The 12348-nt window shown below is 46.7% G+C and overlaps 1 protein-coding gene across 1 annotated transcript in view; it reads left to right on the top strand.

Moving 5' to 3' along the window:
• Nucleotides 1–12348, top strand: part of LOC134949932 (serine-rich adhesin for platelets-like) — a 91960-nt gene that overhangs the window by 72159 nt on the left and 7453 nt on the right. Inside the window, exon 8 of the mRNA XM_063938618.1 lies at nucleotides 11372–11469. Coding sequence (XP_063794688.1) covers nucleotides 11372–11469 — 98 coding nt within the window. The remainder of the gene's footprint in view (nucleotides 1–11371; nucleotides 11470–12348) is intronic.

Here is a 12348-nt window from a genome sequence, read left to right as displayed (position 1 = left end):
ATAATTGCAATGTGATACGTTTGCACACATATCTTTTCAATTGTTCTCATACAGAAATATACTATACTGAAACATATTGACATTTTAATTAATTGATTTTTGACTATAAGAAAAAAATTCTACTATATGTGATGGACTAGATGATAAATTGTGATAGGAGTCTGATCATATGTATACTGTGTTTCAGTTTATTTCCAATATATTATCTAATTATATTGTGATTCTGCAAAATATTCTACTAGTGAGCAATCCTGTTTTCATGCAGATCTTGTTTCCTGTGTGCTATATTGAATTCCTGGCAGTTTGCAATCTGTATTATATTCAGTAGGTCTCTTCTTTGGCATAGGTACCTTCTTCATGATAACTGCCCTCTAGGTACCTTCTTCATGCTGACTGCCCTCTTTCACTTAATATTCTCGCTACACCAAATAACAGTCAAAAGTAATAAAAATATAAGCTTCCTCATTATTTAGGGTTTTGAGAGGTGAGAGTGCATATTCTCTTGCAATCTGTTTATTTATCTTGCAGTTGTGAATCCCGTACACCCTGCTTTCCTTGAACTTCTGATAATTTGCTATCCAAATGTACTGTAATCCTGAGTTTGTGACACTTTAAGACTGTAATGTATACTGTAGTTATACTATGAGTTACTGACACCCTGCTACCCATGTGCAATCATTCATTTCTGACACTTGGCTACCCATGTGCAATTCTGAGTTCTGACTCTCTGGCAGGTTGCTATCTTGTGGTCTTAATATTTGGCTACCCATGTGCAATTCTATGGGGGTGATTCAGACCTGGTGGTAGATGTGCTAAATTTAGCACACCTACGATCAGTTTGTCTGACATGCACTGGGCTAGTCCGCCCCGCATGTCAGGCTCTACCCACCCCCGTGCGCGCGCGCACGGCGGTGATGCTTTTCCAATCGCAAAGTAGTTCCATACATGCGCAGCCTAGCTGCGCTGGCAGGCGGCTACCTGCCACGTTCTGGGTCACAGCGGCTGCGAGTGACGTCACGCAGCTGCCGCGGCACACCCTCACAATGGTCTGGACGTGCCTGCATTATCCGGACCATGCCCCACCAATGGCGTTCTAATGCCGTTGGCATGCCCCCTCTTGCCCCTCAACCGCCTCTGACTGTCAATCAGGCAGAGGCGATTGCACAAGTAAGATGCTTTCACATGTCACTGTGTGCACACACGCAGTGTGGCCACTGCGTGTGCGCTCAATGCTTAGGGCTTCAGAGTGCGATCGCTGTCGGGGCCGCGATCGGCTCTGAATTAGGCCCTATGGTGGTCATTCCGAGTTGATCGCTAGCTGCATTCGTTCGATGTGCAGCGATGAGGCAAAAAACGGCACTTCTGCGCATGCGTATACGGCATAATGCGCCACGCGACGTACTATTACAACGAACGATGTAGTTTCACACAGGGTCTAGCGAAGCTTTTCAGTCGCACTGGTTGCCGCAGAGTGATTGACATTAAGTGGGCATTTCTGGGTGTCAACTGACCGTTTTCAGGGAGTGTTCGAAAAAATGCAGGCGTGCCAGGAAAAAACGCAGGCGTGGCTGGGCGAAAGCAGGGCGTGTTTGTGACATCAAAACAGGAACTGAACAGTCTGAAGTCATCGCAAGCGCTGAGTAGGTATTGAGCTACTCTAAAACAGCACAAAAAAATGTTGCCGCCGCTCTGCGATCCTTTCGTTCACACTTCTGCTAAGCTAAAATACACTCCCAGTGGGAGGCGGCATAGCGTTTGCACGGCTGCTAAAAACTGCTAGCGAGCGAACAACTCGGAATGACCACCTAGGTTTGGACATTCTGCTATCCATTTATAATCATTGTTTCAGATATCTGCTGCTCTTGATTTAGCCTGAGTTCATTATACTGTATTTGAGTACTCATGTGCAAACCTAAGTCCAGACATACTGATACTTCACTGGCACAAAATCAGGGCTGTTGAGCCAACCGCAGGGCCTGCGTACTGAAGGTGGCATGGTCAATTGTAGGAGGCTTGGCCACAACCTCTCCATGGTAAAAATGCAAAATACTGTACTACCCGCTCCGCACCCTTCTCAGTGCCCCTGCAGAAGATATCCCAAACCTTTTCAGCTAATGTGTGTCGCAAGTTAAAAAACATTTCAGCATTTCATGGATCTGTTACATGTGACATACTGTAGTGATTACGATGCACATTATTGAATTTGCCAGTGACACATTATAGCGCATGCTATTATTACTATTATAACTAGAGATGAGCGCCGGAAATTTTTCGGGTTTTATGTTTTGGTTTTGGGTTCGGTTCTGCGGCCGTGTTTTGGGTTCGACCGCGTTTTGGCAAAACCTCACCGAATTTTTTTTGTCGGATTCGGGTGTGTTTTGGATTCGGGTGTTTTTTTCAAAAAACACTAAAAAACAGCTTAAATCATAGAATTTGGGGGTCATTTTGATCCCAAAGTATTATTAACCTCAAAAACCATAATTTACACTCATTTTCAGTCTATTCTGAATACCTCACACCTCACAATATTATTTTTAGTCCTAAAATTTGCACCTAGGTCGCTGGATGACTAAGCTAAGCGACCCTAGTGGCCGACACAAACACCGGGCCCATCTAGGAGTGTCACTGCAGTGTCACGCAGGATGTCCCTTCCAAAAAACCCTCCCCAAACAGCACATGACGCAAAGAAAAAAAGAGGCGCAATGAGGTAGCTGTGTGAGTAAGATAAGCGACCCTAGTGGCCGACACAAACACCGGGCCCATCTAGGAGTGTCACTGCAGTGTCACGCAGGATGTCCCTTCCAAAAAACCCTCCCCAAACAGCACATGACGCAAAGAAAAAAAGAGGCGCAATGAGGTAGCTGTGTGAGTAAGATAAGCGACCCTAGTGGCCGACACAAACACCGGGCCCATCTAGGAGTGTCACTGCAGTGTCACGCAGGATGTCCCTTCCAAAAAACCCTCCCCAAACAGCACATGACGCAAAGAAAAAAAGAGGCGCAATGAGGTAGCTGTGTGAGTAAGATAAGCGACCCTAGTGGCCGACACAAACACCGGGCCCATCTAGGAGTGTCACTGCAGTGTCACGCAGGATGTCCCTTCCAAAAAACCCTCCCCAAACAGCACATGACGCAAAGAAAAAAAGAGGCGCAATGAGGTAGCTGTGTGAGTAAGATAAGCGACCCTAGTGGCCGACACAAACACCGGGCCCATCTAGGAGTGTCACTGCAGTGTCACGCAGGATGTCCCTTCCAAAAAACCCTCCCCAAACAGCACATGACGCAAAGAAAAAAAGAGGCGCAATGAGGTAGCTGTGTGAGTAAGATAAGCGACCCTAGTGGCCGACACAAACACCGGGCCCATCTAGGAGTGTCACTGCAGTGTCACGCAGGATGTCCCTTCCAAAAAACCCTCCCCAAACAGCACATGACGCAAAGAAAAAAAGAGGCGCAATGAGGTAGCTGTGTGAGTAAGATAAGCGACCCTAGTGGCCGACACAAACACCGGGCCCATCTAGGAGTGTCACTGCAGTGTCACGCAGGATGTCCCTTCCAAAAAACCCTCCCCAAACAACACATGACGCAAAGAAAAAAAGAGGCGCAATGAGGTAGCTGTATGAGTAAGATAAGCGACCCTAGTGGCCGACACAAACACCGGGCCCATCTAGGAGTGGCACTGCAGTGTCACGCAGGATGTCCCTTCCAAAAAACCCTCCCCAAACAGCACATGACGCAAAGAAAAATTAAAGAAAAAAGAGGTGCAAGATGGAATTGTCCTTGGGCCCTCCCACCCACCCTTATGTTGTATAAACAGGACATGCACACTTTAACCAACCCATCATTTCAGTGACAGGGTCTGCCACACGACTGTGACTGAAATGACGGGTTGGTTTGGACCCCCACCAAAAAAGAAGCAATTAATCTCTCCTTGCACAAACTGGCTCTACAGAGGCAAGATGTCCACCTCATCATCATCCTCCGATATATCACCGTGTACATCCCCCTCCTCACAGATTATCAATTCGTCCCCACTGGAATCCACCATCTCAGCTCCCTGTGTACTTTGTGGAGGCAATTGCTGCTGGTCAATGTCTCCACGGAGGAATTGATTATAATTCATTTTAATGAACATCATCTTCTCCACATTTTCTGGATGTAACCTCGTACGCCGATTGCTGACAAGGTGAGCGGCGGCACTAAACACTCTTTCGGAGTACACACTTGTGGGAGGGCAATTTAGGTAGAATAAAGCCAGTTTGTGCAAGGGCCTCCAAATTGCCTCTTTTTCCTGCCAGTATAAGTACGGACTGTGTGACGTGCCTACTTGGATGCGGTCACTCATATAATCCTCCACCATTCTTTCAATGGTGAGAGAATCATATGCAGTGACAGTAGACGACATGTCCGTAATCGTTGTCAGGTCCTTCAGTCCGGACCAGATGTCAGCATCAGCAGTCGCTCCAGACTGCCCTGCATTACCGCCAGCGGGTGGGCTCGGAATTCTGAGCCTTTTCCTCGCACCCCCAGTTGCGGGAGAATGTGAAGGAGGAGATGTTGACAGGTCGCGTTCCGCTTGACTTGACAATTTTCTCACCAGCAGGTCTTTCAACCCCAGCAGACTTGTGTCTGCCGGAAAGAGAGATCCAAGGTAGGCTTTAAATCTAGGATCGAGCACGGTGGCCAAAATGTAGTGCTCTGATTTCAACAGATTGACCACCCGTGAATCCTTGTTAAGCGAATTAAGGGCTCCATCCACAAGTCCCACATGCCTAGCGGAATCGCTCCGTGTTAGCTCCTCCTTCAATGTCTCCAGCTTCTTCTGCAAAAGCCTGATGAGGGGAATGACCTGACTCAGGCTGGCAGTGTCTGAACTGACTTCACGTGTGGCAAGTTCAAAGGGCATCAGAACCTTGCACAACGTTGAAATCATTCTCCACTGCACTTGAGACAGGTGCATTCCACCTCCTATATCGTGCTCAATTGTATAGGCTTGAATGGCCTTTTGCTGCTCCTCCAACCTCTGAAGCATATAGAGGGTTGAATTCCACCTCGTTACCACTTCTTGCTTCAGATGATGGCAGGGCAGGTTCAGTAGTTTTTGGTGGTGCTCCAGTCTTCTGTACGTGGTGCCTGTACGCCGAAAGTGTCCCGCAATTCTTCTGGCCACCGACAGCATCTCTTGCACGCCCCTGTCGTTTTTAAAAAAATTCTGCACCACCAAATTCAAGGTATGTGCAAAACATGGGACGTGCTGGAATTTGCCCATATTTAATGCACACACAATATTGCTGGCGTTGTCCGATGCCACAAATCCACAGGAGAGTCCAATTGGGGTAAGCCATTCCGCGATGATCTTCCTCAGTTGCCGTAAGAGGTTTTCAGCTGTGTGCGTATTCTGGAAAGCGGTGATACAAAGCGTAGCCTGCCTAGGAAAGAGTTGGCGTTTGCGAGATGCTGCTACTGGTGCCGCCGCTGCTGTTCTTGCGGCGGGAGTCCATACATCTACCCAGTGGGCTGTCACAGTCATATAGTCCTGACCCTGCCCTGCTCCACTTGTCCACATGTCCGTGGTTAAGTGGACATTGGGTACAACTGCATTTTTTAGGACACTGGTGAGTCTTTTTCTGACGTCCGTGTACATTCTCGGTATCGCCTGCCTAGAGAAGTGGAACCTAGATGGTATTTGGTAACGGGGGCACACTGCCTCAATAAATTGTCTAGTTCCCTGTGAACTAACGGTGGATACCGGACGCACGTCTAACACCAACATAGTTGTCAAGGCCTCAGTTATCCGCTTTGCAGCAGGATGACTGCTGTGATATTTCATCTTCCTCGCAAAGGACTGTTGGACAGTCAATTGCTTACTGGAAGTAGTACAAGTGGGCTTACGACTTCCCCTCTGGGATGACCATCGACTCCCAGCAGCAACAACAGCAGCGCCAGCAGCAGTAGGCGTTACACACAAGGATGCATCGGAGGAATCCCAGGCAGGAGAGGACTCGTCAGAATTGCCAGTGACATGGCCTGCAGGACTATTGGCATTCCTGGGGAAGGAGGAAATTGACACTGAGGGAGTTGGTGGGGTGGTTTGCGTGAGCTTGGTTACAAGAGGAAGGGATTTACTGGTCAGTGGACTGCTTCCGCTGTCGCCCAAAGTTTTTGAACTTGTCACTGACTTATTATGAATGCGCTGCAGGTGACGTATAAGGGAGGATGTTCCGAGGTGGTTAACGTCCTTACCCCTACTTATTACAGCTTGACAAAGGCAACACACGGCTTGACACCTGTTGTCCGCTTTTCTGTTGAAATACCTCCACACTGAAGAGCTGATTTTTTTGGTATTTTCACCAGGCATGTCAACAGCCATATTCCTCCCACGGACAACAGGTGTCTCCCCGGGTGCCTGACTTAAACAAACCACCTCACCATCAGAATCCTCCTGGTCAATTTCCTCCCCAGCGCCAGCAACACCCATATCCTCCTCATCCTGGTGTACTTCAACACTGACATCTTCAATCTGACTATCAGGAACTGGACTGCGGGTGCTCCTTCCAGCACTTGCAGGGGGCGTGCAAATGCTGGAAGGCGCATGCTCTTCACGTCCAGTGTTGGGAAGGTCAGGCATCGCAACCGACACAATTGGACTCTCCTTGTGGATTTGGGATTTCGAAGAACGCACAGTTCTTTGCGGTGCTTTTGCCAGCTTGAGTCTTTTCAGTTTTCTAGCGAGAGGCTGAGTGCTTCCATCCTCAATTGAAGCTGAACCACTAGCCATGAACATAGGCCAGGGCCTCAGCCGTTCCTTGCCACTCCGTGTGGTAAATGGCATATTGGCAAGTTTACGCTTCTCCTCCGACAATTTTATTTTAGGTTTTGGAGTCCTTTTTTTACTGATATTTGGTGTTTTGGATTTGACATGCTCTGTACTATGACATTGGGCATCGGCCTTGGCAGACGACGTTGCTGGCATTTCATCGTCTCAGCCATGACTAGTGGCAGCAGCTTCAGCACGAGGTGGAAGTGGATCTTGATCTTTCCCTAATTTTGGAACCTCAACATTTTTGTTCTCCATATTTTAATAGGCACAACTAAAAGGCACCTCAGGTAAACAATGGAGATGGATGGATACTAGTATACTTATGGATGGACTGCCGAGTGCCGACACAGAGGTAGCTACAGCCGTGGACTACCGTACTGTACTGTGTCTGCTGCTAATATAGACTGGTTGATAATGAGATGTAGTATGTATAAAGAAGAAAGAAAAAAAAAACCACGGGTAGGTGGTATACAATTATGGATGGACTGCCGAGTGCCGACACAGAGGTAGCTACAGCCATGGACTACCGTACTGTACTGTGTCTGCTGCTAATATAGACTGGATGATAATGAGATGTAGTATGTATAAAGAAGAAAGAAAAAAAAAAACCACGGGTAGGTGGTATACAATTATGGATGGACTGCCGAGTGCCGACACAGAGGTAGCTACAGCCGTGGACTACCGTACTGTACTGTGTCTGCTGCTAATATAGACTGGATGATAATGAGATGTAGTATGTATAAAGAAGAAAGAAAAAAAAAACCACGATTAGGTGGTATACAATTATGGATGGACTGCCGAGTGCCGACACAGAGGTAGCTACAGCCGTGGACTACCGTACTGTACTGTGTCTGCTGCTAATATAGACTGGTTGATAATGAGATGTAGTATGTATAAAGAAGAAAGAAAAAAAAAACCACGGGTAGGTGGTATACAATTATGGATGGACTGCCGAGTGCCGACACAGAGGTAGCTACAGCCGTGGACTACCGTACTGTACTGTGTCTGCTGCTAATATAGACTGGATGATAATGAGATGTAGTATGTATGTATAAAGAAGAAAGAAAAAAAAACACGGGTAGGTGGTATACAATTATGGATGGACTGCCGAGTGCCGACACAGAGGTAGCTACAGCCGTGGACTACCGTACTGTACTGTGTCTGCTGCTAATATAGACTGGATGATAATGAGATGTAGTATGTATAAAGAAGAAAGAAAAAAAAACCACGTATAGGTGGTATACAATTATGGATGGACTGCCGAGTGCCGACACAGAGGTAGCTACAGCCGTGGACTACCGTACTGTACTGTGTCTGCTGCTAATATAGACTGGATGATAATGAGATGTAGTATGTATAAAGAAGAAAGAAAAAAAAAACCACGGGTAGGTGGTATACAATTATGGATGGACTGCCGAGTGCCGACACAGAGGTAGCTACAGCCGTGGACTACCGTACTGTACTGTGTCTGCTGCTAATATAGACTGGATGATAATGAGATGTAGTATGTATAAAGAAGAAAGAAAAAACCACGGGTAGGTGGTATACAATTATGGATGGACTGCCGAGTGCCGACACAGAGGTAGCTACAGCCGTGGACTACCGTACTGTACTGTGTCTGCTGCTAATATAGACTGGATGATAATGAGATGTAGTATGTATGTATAAAGAAGAAAGAAAAAAAAAACCACGGGTAGGTGGTATACAATTATGGATGGACTGCCGAGTGCCGACACAGAGGTAGCTACAGCCGTGGACTACCGTACTGTACTGTGTCTGCTGCTAATATAGACTGGTTGATAATGAGATGTAGTATGTATAAAGAAGAAAGAAAAAAAAAACCACGGGTAGGTGGTATACAATTATGGATGGACTGCCGAGTGCCGACACAGAGGTAGCTACAGCCGTGAACTACCGTACTGTGTCTGCTGCTAATATAGACTGGTTGATAATGAGATGTAGTATGTATAAAGAAGAAAGAAAAAAAAAACCACGGGTAGGTGGTATACAATTATGGATGGACTGCCGAGTGCTGACACAGAGGTAGCTACAGCCGTGGACTACCGTACTGTACTGTGTCTGCTGCTAATATAGACTGGATGATAATGAGATGTAGTATGTATAAAGAAGAAAGAAAAAAAAAACCACGGGTAGGTGGTATACAATTATGGATGGACTGCCGACACAGAGGTAGCTACAGCCGTGAACTACCATACTGTGTCTGCTGCTAGTAGACTGGATGATAAATAATGATATAAAAAATATATATATATCACTACTGCAGCCGGACAGGTATATATTATATAATGACGGACCTGCTGGACACTGTCTGTCAGCAGAATGAGTTTTTTAATTTTTATAGAATAATAAAACACCACACAAGTCACACGACGAGTGTACTTTTTCAGGCAGACATTCAATCACAATATACTATACTGGTGGTCAGTGTGGTCAGGTCACTGGTCACAGTGGTCAGTGGTCAGTCACACTGGCAGTGGCACTCTGGCAGCAAAAGTGTGCACTGTTTAATATGTACTCCTGGCTCCTGCTATAACCTATAACTGCTCCCCAGTCTCCCCCACAATTAAGCTGTGTGAGCACAGTCAGATATTATACATAGATGATGCAGCACACTGGGCTGAGCACAGATATGGTATGTGAGTGTGACTGAGTCACTGTGTATCGTTTTTTTCAGGCAGAGAACAAGAACAGAACGGATTATTAAATAATAATAAATTATAAAACTGCACTGGTGGTCAGGTCACTGGTCATCAGTCACTAGTATAACTCCTCCTAAGCTCCAGTAAGTAAATGAAGTGTCTCACTCTCACTCTCCTATCTATTTTAATTTCTAAACGGAGAGGACTCCAGCCACGTCCTCTCCCTATCAATCTCAATGCACGTGTGAAAATGGCCGCGACGCGCGGCTCCTTATATAGAATCCGAGTCTCGCGATAGAATCCGAGCCTCGCGAGAATCCGACAGCGTGATGATGACGTTCGGGCGCGCTCGGGTTAACCGAGCAAGGCGGGAAGATCCGAGTCGCTCGGACCCGTGTAAAAAAACATGAAGTTCGGGCGGGTTCGGATTCAGAGAAACCGAACCTGCTCATCTCTAATTATAACTACTGCATTGCACTGCATTATGGGGGTCATTCCGAGTTGTTCGCTCGTTGCCGATTTTCGCAATGGATCGATTAAGGCAAAAATGCGCATGGTACGCAGTGCGCATGCGGTTAGTATTTTAACACAAAACTTAGTAAATTTACTCACGCCCGAACAAAGATTTTTCATCGTTGAAGTGATCGGAGTGTGATTGACAGGAAGTGGGTGTTTCTTGGCGGAAACTGGCCGTTTTCTGGGAGTGTGCGGAAAAACGCAGGTGTGTCAAGGAAAAACGCGGGAGTGTCTGGAGAAACGGGGGAGTGTCTGGAGAAACGGGGGAGTGGCTGGCCGAACGCTGGGCGTGTGTGTGACGTCAAACCAGGAACGAAACTGAATGAACTGATCGCTATTTGTGAGTAAGTCTTGAGCTACTCAGAAACTTCTAAGAAATTTCTATTAGCAATTCTGCTAATCTTTCGTTCACTATTCTGCTAAGCTAAGATACACTCCCAGTAGGCGGCGGCTTAGCGTGTGCAATGCTGCTAAAAGCAGCTAGCGAGCGAACAACTCGGAATCACCCCCTATGTTAAAAGACTTGGGTAACAAAAATAAGGATGTAAAATGAAACAGTTGAAGTGTCTGTCTTAGACGGTAAATTGTTGACCATCCCTCACACCCCCATGCATAATGGGAGGGAGCATTGAGGTATGTAGAACTGTAATGCACTACTATGAAGCGCAGTAAAACAAGGCCACCAAGTGGTTATGATCTTTATTACATGGAGGGGAAACCAATGTGTCTCAGCGTGCAAATAGACAACATACAGTATACCAAGTTTTATATGGTGTATTGTGGCAGGGACAGTATGATTCCACATGAGGTTAATGTGAAATGGCAGGATTTTGCAGGATTGGAGCAGCAGCAGCAGCAGTAGGTCTGATGGAATCCAGTCCGGGTTTTACCTGAGTCTGTTATAAGTCACAACTGGGCTAATAACTACAACTTGTCTGCTACTTTTAAAAATGTGTTTGTTCAGAAGGTCATTGCTCCTGATGCCAGCGAGTGGCCAGGTGATAAGTTGGGGGTCTGAGGTTACATTAGGAGCCATTTGGAATCTGTACTACTTGTGCTTATTAGAACTTGGAATGTTGTGCAGTGCTGCTGTTTAAAGACTGCCTGTAAAACCTGACCTGCCAGACCTGCATGTACTGTGTAACCTGCCTGAGGTGGAAATTAAGGGAGTTGGACTGTACTCCATCTATTTGGTTCTGTCTCAGTATAAATAGGCTTGATTGGTGACACTTGAGCAGCAATGACTTAGGATAAATCTGTACTTCCTCACACATCACTGATACCTGAATGAATTACTGTCATAGTTATGTCTCTAAAGTAAATCTGAATAGACTTTTATCATGCTTTTTATTTTTGTTTTTATTCTTGTTTTCTTGTAGTGGTAAGTGAATATGCTGATTTGCCCAGCTGGGGAATCATTCTTGTTTGCCTGGGAGTCATGTTTGGAACAATGCTGTCTTTGCTTCTCTGTTGCGGGGTAAGTGTAGTCTATTTCTATGGTTAAGCTGATGTCATTTTAAAATATAATACATAAGACCATAAACATGAAGATAAAAAGATAATTAAATTAGTAGTAAATAATTCATTTATACTGCATGATGTGTAGTAAGAGAAGCAATTTACTGTTTAAGTTATATCATACTTGCCTACCCTCCCGGAATGGCCGGGAGGCTCCCGAAAATCGGGTGACCCTCCCGGCCCCCCGGAAAGGTGGGCAAGCCTCCCGCTTTCCCCCTCGGCCGCCCGCAGCAGAGAACAAGCGGGCGGCCCGAGGAAGTCCGATGACGCGATTTGCGCTGAATCGCGTCATCGTAGCTCCGCCCCCCGCTATGCAGCGGCTCGTTTCTCGGCACAGCACAGCGGGGGGCGGAGTCACGATGACGCGACCCTGATGTTATGCCCCCGGACCGCCCATCCTGCTGCAGGCCACGCCCCCGGACCGCCTATCCTGTTCCGGCCACGCCCCCCATACACCTACAACGCTGCCTCCTCCCGGAGGAGGAGGCAGCAAAGTAGGTAACTATGCGTTATATACAGTACATGCTTCACTGACAGACAACTCTTCTTTTACTAAATGGCACAATCTTGTGCTTAGCCTGCCTTGCACCAAGAACAGACTTACACTGTGCTATGCTGCAGCTCCCACCACACCACCCATACCTGCTGTTGGTGGCTGTGCCAGAGTCTTTCCTTTCTTCTACACATGTGTCATCTTTCCAAATACATTGCTGGAAAGATGGTGCTGCTGTTAGCAAGTATGGGCAGTTGGCACTGCATGGGAGAGGGGTCCATCTGCCCACATTGGGTTCAGTGCACACGGGTGCCCCCTTTTGTTAAAATCAGAGATGTGCGGCAG

Source organism: Pseudophryne corroboree, chromosome 8 (assembly GCF_028390025.1).
Source record: "Pseudophryne corroboree isolate aPseCor3 chromosome 8, aPseCor3.hap2, whole genome shotgun sequence".
NCBI classification, from domain to species: domain Eukaryota; kingdom Metazoa; phylum Chordata; class Amphibia; order Anura; family Myobatrachidae; genus Pseudophryne; species Pseudophryne corroboree.
The sequence above is the reverse complement of the archived record's forward strand: the minus strand, read 5'-3'. Positions and strand labels throughout refer to the sequence as shown.